The 20086-nt window shown below is 32.3% G+C and overlaps 1 protein-coding gene across 31 annotated transcripts in view; it reads right to left on the reverse strand.

Moving 5' to 3' along the window:
• Positions 1 to 515: 515 nt before the first annotated feature.
• The window catches only part of GALNT13 (polypeptide N-acetylgalactosaminyltransferase 13), a 690911-nt gene continuing 671340 nt past the window's right edge, over positions 516 to 20086 (reverse strand). For 15 of the 31 annotated variants that reach the window (XM_054257627.2, XM_054257620.2, XM_054257625.2 and 12 more), the window contains 4 exons: positions 17885 to 18019; positions 13611 to 13640; positions 9538 to 9735; positions 516 to 5897 (listed from right to left, as the gene is read on the reverse strand). In XM_054257627.2, coding sequence (XP_054113602.1) covers positions 9550 to 9735; positions 13611 to 13640; positions 17885 to 18019 — 351 coding nt within the window. In that variant the 3' untranslated portion in view covers positions 516 to 5897; positions 9538 to 9549. The remainder of the gene's footprint in view (positions 5898 to 9537; positions 9736 to 13610; positions 13641 to 17884; positions 18020 to 20086) is intronic. The other 16 variants (XM_035304875.3, XM_078327732.1, XM_078327733.1 and 13 more) reach the window with 2 other exon arrangements.

Genomic DNA, 20086 nt, shown 5'->3' on the forward strand with positions numbered 1-20086 from the left:
CATAATCTACTTTTATAAATGTTAAAGAACCATAAGCCAAGCATATATCTAAAACATTTTTTAAATTACTCCTTCCTAGCTGTGGCTACACTGACCAAAACAAAACAAAAAAACACCAAAGCTGAAATAGAAAAACAAAAAAAACCCATGTAATCATCAAGTCCTTTTTTCCCCCTTGTGCTATTTTTAGCTAAAATTTCAGTACAACTGGAACCAAGCAGCAGCTTACATTTCATTTTCACACCAATTGAATGCATGATGAAAAATCTCATTTTTAAAAAACTTTATAGATATATCCTTAATCATCTAATTTTAATTGGCATTCTAACTCATTAAAAACAAAATATTGAGTGATTTGTTCTCTCCAGCTGAAAACAAAAACAAAATAACTTCATATAATGATGACACAAGTATCGCATAAGTGGTCTTTATCTTAAAAGATTGTTAAGAAAATAACTGCTCTGAATTCACTAATGTTTCAGAGGGATTTTTTTTAAAAACAAATACAATGAAAATTGTCTTTAGAATTTATTGACTAATATAAAACAAACTGGGCTACAAATATACACAAATCATTTCAAACACATTGCTGGTGCTCATTCAACACCATAAATTCATACAATAGCTGATATTTAGTAGCAGTTCAAACATGGTGTAGTCACAACAGATGTGTCTTTATGCGGTACATAAGAGGGGTTGATTTCACCTATTCCATATTTTGACATATTGGGGAAAATGGGCAGTGGCAGAATCCTGAAAGACAAGCTGCCTTAAGATCTAATTGAATTTTTGCTGCCCAACTGAATTGGAAATGTATTCAAGATTTGCAGCAGACATCAGCTATGCAAGATAACAGCTGTGGATGGTGACACATCCATTAAAAATTTGAATTTCTAAAATTCTTCATATTTGTGAAATCAGTGTACTTTATAACTTAAGAATGCATACATGTTTTGCCTCCTCTGAGACTGGATTTAGCATCTGTAAATGAGATGCAAGTAAAATGGTTGTGAGCAGATACGATCATCATGTCTTAAGTGGTGAAACCATGTGTGGGGAGATGGTATTTTGAGGTTTACTGAACCAATTCAGAATATGTTCCTAACCTCCCACCAAATTTCTTAAAAGGGTAAAAACAGTCCTGTTTTACTGTAGTTATTTTTTTCTTCATACTCTTTTTTCCTTTTTATTAGACTGTTTCTAAGCACCATGGCAAAATCAAATTTATGGATTGTGTTTACTAGAGTTTACAGAGCTCCACTGGGAAGCCTAGAAATCTCTGCTGATTTCCCTGCAGTCTTTGAAGCTGCATAATATAGAACCTACCCAATCTTCACAGTAATAGACGGTCTAATTTTCTGTGCAAGCTGTAGGCAAGCTGTAGGCCAAACCTTTCGACTTGAAGATAATTAGAAGGAAAGTGAAAGTGAGTATGTTCCATTAGTTACTACTCAAGAGACTTTGCTTCTCTGAATCCCAGCTTGCCCAGTAACACTAGAATGTTCCTGTGATCATGATGTTTCTTGGTAGTTTATTTCTGCTGTAGGTCTTAGTGCTTGTATTATTTTAAAGAATTAATTTTATTTAAACACAAAAGGTGGTAAGAATTTAAATATTTCTAAAAAAAATCATAACTTTTTTTTTTTTTGACATAGTCGAGGCTGGAGTGCAGTGGCATGATCCTGGCTCACTGCAGCCTCTGCCTCCTGGGCTCAAGTGATTCTCCTACATCAGCCTCCTGAGTAGTTAGGATTACAGGTGTGTGCCATCAAACCCAGCTAATTTTTGTATTTTTAGTAGAGAAGGGGTTTTGCCATGTTGGCCAGGCTGGTCTTGAACTCCTGAACTCAAGTAATCCACCCACCTTGGCCTCCCAAAGTGCTAGGATTACAGTTGTGAGCCACTGTGCCTGGCCCCATAACTTGTTTAATGAAGATTTTTTTCTCATCATTGTTTATTTTCATAACTTTTTGACTGACAGTATTAGTTTATATTAATAATAAGGGGTCCAGGCAACACCACTTGTAGATATATGATCCTTAGAAAAGCTATATTACATATCTGGGTTTCAGGCTTATTATCTATAAACACAGAAACTAAGACTAGGTCAACTGTAAAGTCCTTTAGAAATCTCTATAATTGTGTTTATTCCGTTCACCGCACTTAGAAGATAAATTTAGTAAGTCTTATGAAATCATGAAAATACATAATTTTTAAGACAATGACATGTCTCCCTTTTAAAAGTCAAAATCTTATCCCATGAGGTGGCCATTGGACACAACCAAAAGATAAAAATTAAAACTATTTTTAGCTGAAATAAACAACTTATATAATATAGCAGCATTTTAATAAAATATATTTCATTTCTGTAAGGCAGGATATTTTATCCATAAAATAATATATAGTCCATAGTTTAATGTGAAGAATATTAGGAAGAAAATTATAATTTGAAGACAAAGTTATTGAAAATCCTGTCTAAATACATTATTAGCCTTTATTTTAAAATTTAAAATACAAAAAAAAGTATGATACAATAACACTTAGCAACTTTAACACACATTTTTCAGTTCGTTAATTCAAGAAATATTTAAAGAATACTTTGTATATGCCAGGAATACCAAACGAACAAAACTGACAAAGCCCCTGCCTTCATGGGACTTACCTTCTAGAGCATGTGATGGGCATGTTTTGGGCTGGGGAGGAGGAAGTGTAGACAGAAATAAAGAAGCAAACTTATAGAGTGTCAGGTATAGGGGATAGGGAAAGCAGAAGGGATAAGGGTTTGTCTTACTGATAATATTTGAACTGAGACCAATAAGAGGAGCTCTCTGGGGCAGAGGGAACAAAACACTAAAGCAGGAACTTTCTTGGGACCCATACTGGGGTAAGAGGCAGAATAATAAGAGATAAGAGATGAGTCAGAAAAAGGTGGAATTTTATCTGTGTGTGTGTGCATGTGTGTGTATGTGGGATGAGTTGCATGGATGTGTAGGGGGCTATCACTCATGAAGGACCTTGAAGGCCACTAGAGGGAAAAGTCATTGGAAGATTCTGAGGAGGGAGTTGACACAATCAAATTCATGGTTAACAGAATCACTATGGCTGTTGTACTGAGAAAAGATTGTTCAAGACAAGGACTGGGAAATTAGGGAACCAAATAATAAGCATATTGCGATTAAAAAGGTCAGAGGTAGTGACACCTAGTGGATGTGGTGGCAAGTCATTCTTTTCTAGTTATATTTCAAAGGTAGCATTGAGGGAATTTGCTGATGGATTAGATGAAAGTTGAAACAGAAATAGAGGAGTCAAAAGCAACTTTCAGTTTTTGACCTGAGCATCTGGAAGGTTGAAGTTGCATTAAATGAGATGGAGAAGAAGACTAGAAGAGATTGGTTTAAAATAAAGTATCTGTGAATCTAGCCCCATAAATAAGGGATGAGTGCATTACAAATCCAATCATGGTTTTAACTTTTTGTACTGAAGACAATAAACATTTTTGAAAATAAATTGAATGTTAGTCATTTCTTTCTAGTGTTGGGTGTTTTATAATATTTTATGCCACTTTTTGTTAGATAATATAATGGCATGTATTCAAGCCATCTGAAGACTCTTTAAAAATTCTTTTCTTGCATGAAACCCATGTAGTTTTAGTTTTCTCACTATGACCATAATGACCTTTCACATATTTAAAATGCTGCTAAAATGTTTTAAGTTCAGCTTTGATGGGGTAGCTGTATTTATAAAAATTTGCCATAGACCGTTTTCTATATAACATGCATTTTGACAAATCGGTAAGTGGAACATATGGTATACATGAGTCCTTGAAAGCTGAAGCTTTTTCAACTTAAGGAATAATGCGGCGCAGGGTCTTTTTGCCTTACTTTAATCAGGACAAGAGGAAATGAGGGGAGAAAAGGAGTGTAAAAATGAAAAATGGAAATTTCACATGAGGCCTCAATGGACTTGAGACTGCTATGAATTTAAGGCAATGGTTCACTGCCTCTTGGGAGTCATAGCCTTCTTTCCAAGTTTGCTGTGATATATTCCCACCTCTGAAAAACATGCCCTGATATTCAACCTTTTGCTTACAATTTTAGGAAATTCACGGATTCCCAGAGAGCTCGTGGTGAGGGGTATCTACACTTTTAGAGCAAATCTGAAATGCTCCAGGTTGTAGATTCTTCCCCAGAGATGTACTAATGAAAAAATCAAAAGAGGAAGGAACACCAGCTGAAAAAATCATTTAATATTTCACTGACCATCAGAAAGTGTCCTCAGTTTCATTGTAAAGTAGTGTATATGCATGTGTATATCAGAGACGTAGAGAGTTTGTATGTAGTCAAACTGATTACTCCTTTCTATAAGAGCTTTTTAAGTAAAGATGAGGGCCAAAGAAGTGAAATCTTCTGCTCCAGAAAATGCTTCCATTTTTCTTCTCAAATTTCTCTTAGCTGCTGAGTGCATTTATAATGAATAACATACATATATAGGGCAACTCTATGAGCATTTTAAATGATGTCAAATAGAAAAACTTATTAGCAAAAATCTGAGTTTTTCCTTTTCATGGCTTCTGCTAATGTATTTTGAACATAAATGGTTTTAAGACGAGAAAAGAAAATGTGAATCTGGCTTTATTATAACTATGCTCCCTGGGTCATAATATATGGCAAACAATATCTAGCAATTTAATTATGATGAAAATTTAATGAAGGTGTGTTCAGTTTATTCCCCTGGTGATAAATTGTTAGATACTGGAGCACAGCACTGAAAGGTGTTCTTTAACATATCAAATTAAAATTACAGTGGTGACCTAACTAAAATCTTTAAGTGCAATAAAGTTAAAAATTAAATCTAAAATTCTCCCTTTCACCTACAATTCTGTTCAGCATCAGTGGCATGCCACTGTCTATAGACTGTCTATAGAGTGAAAAAAAAAGGGATGCTAGAGTTCCTGGAGAGCAAAATTTTGGGTAATAATTGAGTTTCCAACATAAATTCTGGGAGCAAGATTGTTTGGCTTCAGCGTGTGTTAGGAATGATTGCAACCCACTTTGAGTTCTCTTACAGTGATTGAAGTGTTGTGGCTTAGATTCATCTTGTTCCCTTCAATGCTTTACAGAGTTCTTTTTTAATGTACTTTAAATTGAATTAAAAATTTACCATCTCTTTTTTGAATTCACATTGGTTTGAATGTGATGCTTCTGTTAAGGCTCTATGAATTCAACATCCAATGTAATGTTTTCCTTGTCTAAAACTTGGAACATTTTGTGAGATGAATTCACCATTCAGAAATAATTTAATATGTGGCCCTATTGTAGACATAGAAATTAAACATGTTTCTATGAAGGTCCAGTAAAAAGTTTATAAAGAACTGATAATATTTCATAATGAACATGATTTTATAAGGCATTTACATTCTATCACCATGACAACAAAAATAAAATAACCTGCAATTAACCCTGTGACATGGGTGCAGTAAAGATTTTCCTTAAAGCAAACACAATTTGTTTTCCAAGTTGTTCTGTTGTTTAATAACAGTTTGCTATTTACTTATATTTTTATGTGCTTCTTTGATCAGATACAAATTTTAGTAGGGAAATAAGCAAACATTTCTAGAAATGAATTATAAACAACTGTGTTTTAGAATACTAAAAGGATTTTTAAAACTTTCAATTCAGCAAAGTTAATATTTTCCCCAATTGAAATAATGGAAAAACAAAAGCGTAGACACTTTCACGGCTTGTGGGACGTGGTCTTCATGTGCCCAAGGTCATGTTCCTTAGCAGCCACTGTTGGGATCTGCTTCCACTACAGTCCTGCATTGTAGGCACCATTTTGTCATCTTCAGAAGGCTCATCGAGGCATTGGTTACTGTTAACGTGTCGCAACGTGAGTCTCTGTAAAAGATAACCAATAATCAGTGCAGCTTATTTCATCTTTAGCTTCACTAGCACATCAGATTAAATCTGTTCTTTAAAAAATCTTTTATTTTTTTTTTAGTATATTACATGGTGATGGGCTTGTAAAAGGAACTGTGCACAGGTGTTCCTGGATTAATTATTATACAACGTTGACTGTTATGAAGTCATCATTGTCTAGTATACCTTTATTTGCAGATGGTTAAAGAAACTGGCTGACATTTATCAAGCATTGCCAAGAATTCAAGCTCCTTTGCAAAAAGCCCATTTGTGAGCTCTGAGTTCAGTTGAGGACTGCAAATATTAACAAGCTTTTGCAAAAGCTTAGTTTTCTTAGGCATGTGTTATTCAGTAACCATTTGGTAAACATGCAAATAGATGGCACAGCTGTGACCCAAATGAACAAAACTGCTAGAGATGTTCCCATTTCAAAATACTAAACAAGCTATAGTATCTATGACTGTAAGATATTCATTGTGGAAAATGATTACCAGAGCAAAAAATAATCTGTCTTACTTGATAAAATTTTTTCACTATTTTAGTCTGCATTTTTAAGAATCTTAAAAATATATCAAATAAAAACAGGAGCATGATAATCATATATTTTTAAATGTTATATTTATATTTTAGATTCATCATAAATTCCAATAATTGTATCATGTTAACCAGTCATTATATATATATTCTCTTTGGTATTCTTATGTAGATTGGAAATCACAGTTTTGGACTTTTCAGATATACATTTTAAATCAACATAATTTATACATACTAATTAGATATCTATATATACACGTTTCTTCTATCTCATGGGCAATGCCTAGGACCATGTTATATGAAAACTTTTCCAACTAGAAGTGAAGTATTTGAATGTATGAGAAATGATTTGCAAATATATCTTGAAAATAGCACTCTACTTTTTTTGCAAATTACCAAAATTAAAAGTAAACAAAAAAATTTTTTTTTGGCTTATTAATAAGATGAAAATAACTGTAAGGGGTGGGCAACAAAAATGGTAGAGAAACAGCAACCAGACAGTTGTAATTTGTTTAGATTAAGACTGAAAAATCCTGGACTGCACTGTTGTAAGAAACAATGGAATGGAGAATAGGTTTGTGCTGGAAGATGCCTAAGAGACAGCAAGCAGGAAATTAAAAGAGCAAGGCAATTAGATGCAAAGGAGATTTCAAGATTGAGACCTTTGTTGTTGCTCTTTCAAAACATGAAATCATGTTTTTATTTACACTAAAAAACAAAGAAAGGAATAAATGGCCAAAGATAGGAACAAAGATGGTTGATTTATGCTTATAATGCCAGAAATTCAAGCAGTAGCGAGCTTGAAAAAATAAAGATACAAAACAAATATTTTTTTCTAAACAGTTTTAGTTAAAAATAAACAAAATTGATTCATTTTTGTTATGTACCTGTGGTCCTTTGTGTATATAGTGTATATATATATTTTTTGGAAAATATCACTTATCATTGCATGCTTCTATTAGATCCCTTTTTAAAAAACAGTATGATTTTTCATATATCAAATATGTCATTGCCCATTAAGCTACCCCAGAAAGTACTGCCATTGTCTTATTGCAACTGATCACATATCATAGTAGTTGAAGTCTTTAATCAATCTATAGTTACCTTAGTTCAAAATACATCATAGACTTTGAGATTTTTCATTAAGGATCATGTTGAATAGATGTTCTCAACTACAGAAATAATGATAATTTTTAAAACACCAGTTATTATTGTTCTTTCTAAACAACGCATAATTTATGTGAAGGAATTCACTACAAAACCCACTGGTGCAGAGATAGAGAAATTACTAAATACTTCTTCTAATGTAGTGCAGTAGACAACCAGACATTTTAGGCTCAGGTAAATTCCTGTCCCTTACTTACTAGCTGTAAACACTCGGGCATGCTTCAAATTATTCTGAGGAGTCATGTTTTTCATCAGAAAGTACTTAGACTTAAAAATGCTTATAAATATCCTTTTGTTTAAAAACTTTGACTGTCAGTGAACTAACTGTGATCCCTTGACAACCTCGAAAGGGTTAAAAATGTTAACTATGTTTCTAGCTTGCTTATGATAAAACGACCTCTGATTGATAAACTGCATCTGCAACTTATAAACTGTGTATACATACTAAGAGAAAAGCAAACTTTAGCCTTTTCTAAGTGCAGACTTGTAATTTGTATGTTTTATTTGATTCCTGGAAGCTAGACCTATGGAGTTTTTACAGGGAGAGATTATCTTCTGTGAGGATATGGCCAGTAAGCCAGAATGGTTTTGACATCTACCTGATGTGGACCTAATTTCCTTGCACCAGACTGTTACCTGGGGAGAAGCTAACTCCCAGAAGGCTGGCTGTAAGAACTGCTAAAGGAACTGCTGCAATTTCTCCCATGGAGAGAAGCACTCTGTGGTCTCTGCTCTAGCACGCTATAGTAGACTTGTGAGAGTAAATACAGTTAAGCCTAAACCTCTTTTTTGGGCATTGCACATATCAGGTTTGGTTGCTTTGAAAGCAAACTAAGAAAATAGACATAAAATGCTTTGTACATAGTTCTCTTTGTGCAAAGGCCTCGGCTTTTCCAGCTTTACCAACTCTTACATTTGGAATTCTTTGGCTTGAACATAGTTCTAATCAAAACAGTACCTCCTATGTTGTCCCCTCTCCATAACTTCATTCTCAGCTTTGTTACAGGACTTCTGAGCTCAATTGTTTCCTCCACTAACAATCTTTAAGTGGTTCATGTGAACCAGAAAAATGCCCAATGTCCCTTGTGTTCTCATTGTAAGGTATTGGACAAAGTAAAATATTTTATTTATTGGATAATAAACCCCTTAACACCAAAAGCTAGGACATGTTCTTACTTGCACTCTTTACAAGAATTCCATATCAGTTTGTTGACTTAAACTGAATAATAATTCATCTTATTGCTTATTGAAAAGATAGTGACAAATCCTACAAGTGAGAGATAAAAGATTCAACTTTAAAAAAATATTTTATTATTTCACTTAGGCAACCACAAATAAATGCTTAGAAATAATTTTCTTTATAAAATTCTCTTTATAAAGTTATTGAAAATCACATCTTAATATTTAATATATTTGCTTAGTGTTTTAATTAAAATAATAATACTTTAGAAAGGATATGCTATATTTTCATTTAACCAAAGTATCTGAATAAAAAGAAACAAAAATAAATTATTTCAGTGTTCCAGAAACAATCCTTTTTTTGGCTGTTTTTTAATTAATTTTTTCCAGATCCGATGATGAGGAACCTGTTGCCATATAGACACGGCTATAGTTCTCATCAAAAAGAGCTAATTTTCACAATAGAGTGTTCATCAATTATATTTATGTATATATATGCTTAAAATAAAAGAAAAAAAAACAAGAAATACCTACTCATTAATGATAGACTAAACACAACTCAATATATGCAGTCCCCAAAATTAATGAGTAGCTAAGAAGTAAGAGACAGAGAATTAATTCCATGGAGAAAAAGTATATACAGATTTTTCTCAACCACATTTTAAAGGAGTTTCCAGATTTAAATAACTGAACATAATAAAAATATGAAAATAAATTTAATAAAGTCTGCAACACAAACCTCCAAAAATCATTAGAGAATGTAATCAGTAGAATTCCCAAAAATATTTCTAAAAATTTCCATTCTTGTATAGTTTCTTAGTAGCCATTTTTGCAAAGCGCTATCATTACAGGTTTCCACAGTAGGATGCTGTGAGCCATCAGCTACTTTGTTCACTGAGAGACAAGACTGGGTGATTATATGAAGAAGAGTGTGGGTCTGTTTGACAAAGAAAATAATGAATAACGACAAAATCAAGTACAAAGACAGTAATAAATCAATCATCCTAGGCAACATACAATTTCTACTGGATAAAGATGGAAGGCATATGTCACAATAATTGCATCCATGGAGCTGTGAGCCGCATTTTTTAAGATGGTTTTAATATCAACCCTATTAAGGAATAAATGAAGATAAGACTGAGAATATGGAGAGGGGCTTGAGAGTAAACGATAATATATTTCTGGCAAAAGGTTATTTTAGATATAAAAGATTATATTCTCAGTCATCATCCTAGTAATACAATGCTTTTTAGTACCAGAAGAGTTATTTGGGAGTGGATATTCAAAATAGTTGATTAGTCCCACTATGGTCCTTGGCCTCCTCATTCCTTTGGCCTAAAATTAAATAAATATCAGGGACAAATTTGGAGGATGATTTAGCTTTAAGGCTTTACTTTGAACACTATGGTACTTATATTGTTCCCACTCGTGTTTTTATAGGGCTAACCTGATTGTGTTTAGAAGGGTTCAACATATACATTGCCACCTTTGCTAGTTGTCAATTAGGAAGGTAGGTAATAAAGGTAGGAAAAAGATTATCAACTCTTTTTTTTTTTTTTTCGAGACAGGGTTTCGCTCTTGTCGCCCAAGCTATAGTGCGATGGCATGATCTCAATTCACTGCAACCTCTGCCTCCTGGGTTCAAGTGATTCTCCGGACTCAGCCTTCCAATAGCTGGGATTACAGGCATGCACCACCAAGCACAGCTAATTTTGTATTGGTAGTAGAGATGGGGGTTTCTCCATGTTGGTCAGGCTGGTCTCAAACTCCTGACCTCAGGTAATCCAACTGTTTTAGCCTCTCAAAGTGCTGGGATTACAGGCATGAGTCACAGCACCCGGCCTGAAGGTAGGTAATAAAGGGAGGAAAAAGAAGATAACTTAACTTGATCTAATTCTCCAAACAATTTTAATTTATTTATTTATCTGTCTGTTTCTTGCTCTCCATTTATTTCCTTCGCAGGAACATAAGCTCCAGGAAGCCACAGACTATGGCCACCTACATCTTGAAGCCTAGTGCCTGCCCATGGAAGACACAAAAGAAGTCTGTTGATTCAAACACTTAGTGATAGGCCAGTGCAGACAATAAATTCTGTTAAAATTAAGCTGCATCTCTCAGGCAGATTAATAGACACAAATTATTGGATCATGTTTTCAAGGATTTATCTTCTACAGTAAAATAGTACATAATTTATAAAGATAAAAAATAACATTCATAATATTAACTATGTAGTTTATATTAAAACTATAACTATAAATAGCATTGTTAACTATATAGTTTTATTTTTTACAAAGAATAGTTTATATTTATGTTTTTTTTAACCAAACATGAATTTTCCATCCATACTCTTCAAAATCACTAGGCTAGATCATCTTCTACCCTCAGTGATTTTTCTTCTTGCAGTGAACTTTTCTTGGAAAATGCCATGTTAACATCAAAATATTAATATAAATGATTTTAATTTTATTTGTAAATTAAAAGAAAAATTAAAGTTTTATGACACAAAACAAAAACAAAATGATTTTGCTTATCCTCTGGAAGTGTGACTCCAGGGCACAAATACAATATAGAATTTCCATAAAAATATGACTGTAACATACTTCCCAAAGGTATTTATCACATGAATGGCCATGAAAAAAATTGTCAAAGAACTTTCTTTCCAGGTACTTCTAAAAAGCCGTAGCCCAGAAGAAAAATTATAAATTTTGTCCATATTTAGACAAAAATTATTTTTCATTTAAAAAACACGCAAAATTATGTAGTGTCTTCATTTGCTTGAAAACATAGTTCACTTTTTTCCTGAGTATACTGTTTGAGGAGATAACAATTATTAACATTGTATGTATCTTCTAATAATTTTATCTTTTATATGTTTATATAATTGAGGTCATATAACAAAATATTATTTTATTCATGCTGTGGATATTTTTTCTATCATTAAAATAATCTAAAAACATATTATTAAGAAATAAACTTTTGCTCTTAAATGAATTTGCCAAAATCCATTTAAGATTTTAATATCTTTCCAATTTGGAGCTATGGTAAATAATAAAAATGTATTGTATTTCAGAGATACTTGATCAATACATTGATGTTCAGAGATATTTGCCATTATTTATAATATATTTATAATACATGGCAGATGAGATGTTATCAATATATTTATAATATATTATATATAAACATATTATAAATAATGGCAAATATCTCTGAACATCAGTGTCTACATCTGTCATTATTTCTTTAAAATAATTCTTAGAAGTGAAATTGCAAGGTAAAAAAACATATGAACACTTTAACATATATTAGCAAAGTTCTTTAAAATACATCTATAACAGTAATTTTTTAATAATAGCAGCAGCAGCAGCTAACACTTCTTGTGCTTGCTATATGTCAGGATACTGTATGGGCGTCAGTATCACTGCATCTTTACCAATAGTAAATGTTGCTGCTAAAAACATTTCTTGCCCTATTGATAGGATAAATAAGAAATAAATACAATAACATAAAGTGATTTTTATGTATGTATGTTTGTTATTTAAAAACATTTTTTCCATTTTCTTTGGCTATGTTTCTACTATGCTGATAATTCAAGTCTTTGCACATTTTGATGTCTGGTATACTAATTTCTCTTCAAAAAGTACAGTAACTAAGTTATATCTGTTTTTGTGGCAAATGCCTAGTTAAGCTAGTGTTGTTTTGTTTTAGGAAAGGGTCTCACTACACTGCCCAGGCTGGCTTTGAACTCCTGGGCTCCAGCAATCCTCCCATCTTAGCTTGCCAAGTAGCTGCTACTACAGTCCCATGCCACCTCATCCAGCTATGTTAACTCAGTTTTGAAGACTATGTGACATCCAGGCTGACATGAAACTTACTGCCAAATATATTTTCCTATAGCTTTATTTAAAATATTGACTAGAAATTAGGATTCTAAACCCTAAGCTAATATTGAGTTTTGTTTACAATTTAGTATTACTTTATTTTCTCCTCTAGAATGTAAAGCCTTGGTATTTCCTGCCATGTACAAAATTTTAATCATAAGATTTAAAAATACTGAGAAATACATTAATGATTCCTTCCTTTTAATATATTCACATGTTTTGCTAACATAAGATGTGGCATGAAGTATCTCTAAATCTACCCTTCCAAAAGATAAAATTCCTACTTAAGGCCAACTGGAATCAGGCTAAAGAATTTTGGTGACAAAATGAGAGTCATTAATATTGTAAAATTAGGTTATACCTTGATATTAAAAAGTATTAAGTGAAAAAAATAGAAATTTTAATGTTCTGACTGCATAGTTGATTTGAGAGCCAACTGCACAGGTCTCAGTTTAAAATTTGGTATATTAAAGATTAAAATAAAACCCAATCAATTGTGTTATTACATATAATAATATGCAAAATGAGGACAAATTTGGACTATTATAGATATTTAATTTCATAGCAAAGATATTCCCAATAGTATTTCTCCTGTTGATCAAACATAGAATAACAATTAGTTGAAAGTTAATACAAAAAAGTTGTTATTCACAACATTATGATCTCTAGACGAGGTAATATATGCATTCAGTAGAATAGAAATATTCCAAAATATGAAGTGTAATCGTTTAACATACAGGGACTACAGCGTGATACAAATCTATTGAAATTCCTACTCACTACTTCTAATAAGAAACCACAGCTACAAGTCAATAGGAATACGGAAAAGTAATACCTGTGTAATGCACACAAACTTCACAAGGTAAACTGAGCCACTGTCTTAGGAATGCTACACAGGGGAATGGTTGGGATGCACTTAGAGATCACTTACCTTGAAATTATAATCCCATTTACCTGCTCTCTAATAAAGGTAAATAAAAGAGGGCAGTGTGAGTAAAGTCTAAATATTAATCTACTGCATTTTGCCTATGGAAAAAAATTTCTTATATTGTGACCCTAGAAATTATTTGATACAGATATATATAGAATTCACATCAAGTATTTCCTAAGTCAACTTGCTCAGTCACATGAAAAATAAGTTATTTTTAGCATCATATTTTTCTCCCTTTTTTCTCTGTTGCATAGTGTTTGTTGGACACAAGTGTTCTGATCTAAAATTAGATTCTCACACTGTATGTAGCTGCCTAGTTATTCAAAAAGAAATGTAATTATGTGCACATATCATAGGAAAATATTCTAAAATGACTGGAACACAATTGTGATGTTCAAACAGAATATAAGAACACCCAAATAAAATAGAATGAATAGATGACAGAACTTCATAAAAATATTTTTTAAAATGCCTCAGTGAGATGAATTTTTTTCTTTTCATTTAATCCTGGCAATAGGCAATTCATGGCACAGAAGGGTTTTTGTAATTTGCTTAAAATTCTAATCCAGATAGGTATCCCACAATTTTGCTAATGATGCCCAGGTTGCCCTCAATTCAAGTAGGTTAGGCCACATATAAGGTGACAGTGAATTGAATGCATGATTATTTAAGAACTGTTTATTTATGGGTGTCAGAAACTCTACATTTCAAATCAAAGTTGACCAAAGAAGTGCATTTATTACTAACATGTGCTTAGTTTTACTCAATTACAAGGATAAGCAATTAGGCATTAATTATATTATGAATATGTATAGCTAAAGTTTGTAAGCAATTGGAGCAAAATGACAAAGTAGTTTTATGACTGCCTGTTTAGCTAAATAGACCATATTTATTGCAGAACACCTTTTCCACTATTAAAAAAAATGAGAAATTTTATGTTAATAAAATTTGGCACAACAAATAATTGACAAATTTATTTTAAATTCTGTATATTTAGCTTATTTTATCATAACCATTGAAATAATCTAATTATTTCTAGTTTTTCAATAACATTGAGAGGCAATGCAGTATAGTAGAAAAATTGCTGGATTTACTGCCAGAATCTGGTTGTGCAAACATAAATGAGGCACTTACTCTATGCTTCAGTTTAATAATGTGAAAAATAGAATAATATGTCTTATAAGACTATTGTAAAAATTGCATGAGAAAATTGATAAATACATGATGAACTTTATTCCTTTCCCTTTTCCCCTACAAGTAAACAAAACCAAAAAAGCTGGATAGATTCCATGTTTTGAGGCTTCATGAGACTGTTTCGATTTTTCTCTGGATATTCCAACAATTCTGCTCCTATTTATGACTTGCTTTTCTAAGATTAAAAGGACTATGGGAGAAGAGGTGATGGAATATTTCAGCTGTTCACATGGTGAGATTCACAACTGTACTGATAGCTAGCTTGCTTTGAATACTTTATTAGGACCTGAATCCTAGCTCTGCTGTTAGTGGTATAATCTTTGCGCTATAGTTCCTCCTGATAAAAGCTGAAAGGAGAGAACTTTAAGGTACATTTCAGTTCTGTAATTCTGTGAACTCCAACAATTTTTATCCTGCCTTGAACTGTACCACCTTAGAGATTTTTCAAAGAATAATTTTGTCCTTGCTAGCAAAAGATAAAAAAATTGAGTTAAAGTAGCAAGCTGTGCTCACACAGGATGGAATACGAGAAGAATAGAGCAATTATTCCTCTTTCTCATCTCAGTACCTCTTACCCTTTTGCTCCCTTTCCCTCTCTCTGCTCCCCTCTGGAGGCCTTGCTATTTTCCAAATTATATTCATACCTTATCCTGAATTTGTAATATTCTTTAATCAGTGTATGAAGAGACTATAGAAGATACATAGATATTTGACCCTGTCCTTTTTAAATGTAAATGTGTATATAAATGATCAGGGATTTTGTTAAAATACAGACTTGGATTCTGTGTGTTTAGCATGGTTTCAGATCCTGCATTTCTAACAAGTTCCCAGGTGATGATATTAGTCCTAGAATTGCCCTTTGGGTAGCAAAGGGTGGAACCCTTCTGTGAATGAAAAAACTTGAAAGCATACTAATGTTATATTTCAATTTTGTTAAAAAGAATATCTTTCTTATGACCTTATCACAAATATAATTACATTTCAAAGTTAAATTTCCAGAAAGGCAATGTATTATTCCTATAACTGCTCTATTTTCATTTTTTAAGATTATGACTTATAATTTTTTTTTAATTTGGCAAAGTGGTGTCATTAGACAATGTGAATATCACTAGTTAATCTTGAAAACACAAACATAAAAGATAATTAAGCTATATAAATTATATAATCTATTTAAAATAACAATTTCTCAATATTTATGGCATTTTACAAGCTTTGTGTGTGTGTATTCCAAAATCAAAGTAAACATAACACAAAATTTTACAGTGCACTGAAATACTGCAACTAGTCACCCAAAAGAGTAAATTTATAGCAATCATTTATTTATCTTAGGTGAAGCTACCTAGTTTTTTTCACATTTTACTTAAAATTCCTTAGTATTCAATAACATTTCTACCAGCTGACAGGAAATATAAACAAAAATATACACCTAATTGCTAAGATAGTTATTTGAGAAATGAAAGAATTTGAGTTATGACATTGTTCACTCAAGAGTTATGGAAATGTTTAAAGCTTAAAAGCAGTATTCTAAAATTCACACAGTTTCATTTTATAAAATTGCATACAATCATTCCCCTTTCTTAATAAATATGTTCTAGATTTTCTTATTTTTAGCATAAGCTTAATAGAGTCTCAGGTTCCTGGTAGAAACTAAACAGTAACAAAAAGAAAAAGAACACGTTTCATTTAAAAATAAGTATCACTTGTAGGATTTCTACTGTATCTGTACATTTAATTGTACTTTTCTTCGCAGAAGAGATAGAGTGCTGAGGAAGGGTCCAGATTTACCTGCATGTATTTTTCATAAGCACTGTTTTCTGTAGGCTTAACATAAAGGATGGGTCCCATAAAAAATAGTTGAAGAGTAAAAACTTGGTGGTCAGATAAAGTGAGTAAGATATAGAGAAGGCAATATCATCTTAGTAGAGCACATTCGTACAACATAGGAAGGCTTCTCGGTGTTTGTCCTCAATTATGGCCCAGAAAAAGATTTTGTGTTCTAAGATCCTGATAACGTAAGTTTTAGGTCCCAAATTAACCCTACATAACCAGTTTCAAATCGTATGAGAATTTGGTAAGTTTTCCTAATATTCAGCTTAAGAAACTACAAAATCATGCAAATAATTAAAATGACATTCAAAATAAAAGACCTTGTTAAAATATCAATAATACCAAAAACTCTGTAGATTGGTTTTTAAAATGTTACATTGTAGAATATTTTAGGCTTACATGGAATACTGCATCTGTGAGATTCATTTATCTCTATTGTAGAATTTATCTTTTAAGAATGAAGTTTAGTTCTTCTTTTAAATAAATCACCTATTAATTAATAGTGTGGGAAATATAACACAGATGACCAATTCATTTTGCTAATCAGAAAAGTAAACTGAAAGAAATGGAGCTGTTTTCAAGAGTAAGCTTCCTTATGCAAAGGAAAATATTTCTTTTTTATTAGCTCCATCTGATGGCTGATCTGGTTTTTACACACTGCCTGGAAATAAATTTCCAACAGGAATTTTGTTATTTTCTCTCCCTCTCCTCTGACAGAAAGGTGTGCTATACTGAGGAGAGGCTAATCAGCTCATTATATGATAATTAGTTTATTGAATTCTGTGAAGTATTTAAAATTGTAAACAGTAAAGAAATCTTGTTAAGCTTGTCAGATATTATTCCTTCCAGTCCAGAAACATAAATGTCAGAGATTAGTGTTATAAAATTTGAAATTTAAAAATATGGATGTATTGTCAATATTATCCCATATGCACATCTTCATATAAACCTCTCAGATAAGCTTGGCTTGCCCCTTGCCTAATTTATGTTTGGCATGTACATGGAGATAACAAACTATCATACAGAAAACTGATTTTATTGTCTTTATTCATGTTTTATATTAATGGACCAATTTGGCAAAACCTGTTTATATGATATGGCATCCTAATATTATTAGATATGAACCTGCATGCTTGAAAATCTAATTCTGCCAGTGCAGATAAAAAACCACCTTAAGATTTAAATGATGAATGCTGAAATATATAACTGAGCTTAAGCATCAAATAATAAGTAAATTAAGGAAAATACTCTACCTCAGCATCATATTCCCATAACTGATTTCCTCTCATATGGTGGCATTTTAACATGATTACAGGTCCATTGAGTCTAGAAACATCCAAGCACAAGTCATCGGTTCGGATTTCTTTATCAGCAGTATAAGAAAATACCTGAAAATATAAAATTCAGCTAATAAAATAATATGTACATTTTACAATGTCATAGTTTAAAAGTTTAGCATAGCAAATCTATCCATGGAAGCTTTCATATCAGATAAACTTGTGTTTTCACACAATTACTGGTATGTCATCTTGAGAAAGCTAGTTCATCTCTTTGAGTCTTTTTCCTCAACTGCAAAATAGGGAAAATGTCATCTATTTTATGATGTTTTGGTGAGGCCTCAATTTAATAAAATAAACTATTAAATTTCAATTATTTGATGGCATTGTATTTCTTGCATGACACTTGCACTATAAAGCTCACAATAGGTTAAATAAAATAAAGTTTGCCAACTGCATAAAGCTCAATTAGGGGCAGTTCCTGTTCCTACCATCTTATGACCAGTTCTCCAAATCTACAATGTCAATTTTCATATAAAAGTTTAAATCTTCCTTCTGATAACATAAGTACGTCTTGTAAATTGTATTAAGTATTGCCAGTAAGCTTCTGAAGGGTGTGAAATTATCTTCTCTAGAGATCTCATTAAAGGTAGGCTCTATACTTATCTCTCAAATATGGTTTGCCTACACTTGACTACATCAATTATTCTCAAATTATCCAAGAATGTCATTGTGGATTAAGGACTCTTTGTTAGATAATTCAACTGAACTATAATAATCTTTATTATTTTGCTCCTGGTGTGAATAATTTATTTATAACATTGATTATTAAAGTTTCATGAGGGTTATTAAGCATATAATTATAGAATGTGTGTTCTTCTATTAGCTAGGGTAAGTGTTGTTCAGTATTCTCTGGGTTTTTCTTTCTCCTTGCAGTGTCAAGAATGTACATAATGAGAAAGGTCATGTAAGGGTCTTTTGTTTCCCAAAGATATCTCATGAAATCAGCTTTACAAATAACATAAACTCCGGAGCTTGTAAGCTGAATGAGTTAGTCTTGGAAGAGTTGCCTCTGCAGTACTGCTACTCAGGACTTCGATGAAAATCACAAGCAGTGGTGAGAGGAAGCGGCAAAGTCAATGAAAGAACACCAATACCCTCTTCTGCAAACCTCTTAAAAGGAAATTATTAAGGGCTGGGTCAGTGGCTTACATCTGTAATCCCAACACTTTGGGAGGCTAAGGTGAGAGGACTGTTTGAGCCAGGAGTTTAAGACCAGCCTGGGAAACAGATTGAGATCTCATCTTTACAAACAAATTAAAAAAAAAAATTGTCCAAGCATGGTGGTACATGCGTGTTGTCCCCACTACTTGGGATGCTGAGGTGGGAGAGGCTGAGTTAGGCAGACTGCTTAAGCCATGATCACACCACTGCACTCCAGTCTGGGTGAGAGAGCAAGACCAGGTCTCCAAAAAAAAAAAGAAAGAAAGAAAAGAAAAGAAAATTCTTCACAAAGGTTATACGTTTACTCAACAATATACAAATTTGAAAAATATGTGAAGTACATTTAATGAATTATGTAAAATACATCACAGACTTCAGGTATTCAATTTAGAAATAAATTTTCTGTCTTCATTACTTTTTCACATTCTTTAGTGAAAAACATCTGATTACCAAAAGAAAAATAAAATAAAAACCCATTAAACAGAAATATTTATATCCTCCCCAAACAGTATTATTTTAAACACAATTACAAGCATATTTAATTACGTAAGTTAGTATGGTAGTGAATCTTAAGCTGAGAGAGAGAAATTTCTATTGTTCATTATAGGATTATTTCAATACTGAAGGATAGTCTTCCATCTTAAAATGTATGCAAATGCCAGTGTAAAAGGAGACATCATAACGTCCATTTCAGCCTTAATATTATATGGTAATGGCTCAGGCCATTCTTATACAGTATATTCTTCTTGAGTCTCTTAAGATAGTTTGGAAACAGTAGCAGTTGAAAGTTTTGGAGAGCTTTGATCCTCAATTTCTAATTTGGACTCATTTTGTGGTCATTAGAGATACCTTACATAATTTACATTTAAGAAAGATATATTTGTAGAATAGTTTCTGTACTTATATATGTATATAAATTGTATGTCTGCTAAATTGACTTTTGGCCTTTGTACA

Source organism: Callithrix jacchus, chromosome 6 (genome assembly GCF_049354715.1).
Source record: "Callithrix jacchus isolate 240 chromosome 6, calJac240_pri, whole genome shotgun sequence".
NCBI lineage: Eukaryota > Metazoa > Chordata > Mammalia > Primates > Cebidae > Callithrix > Callithrix jacchus.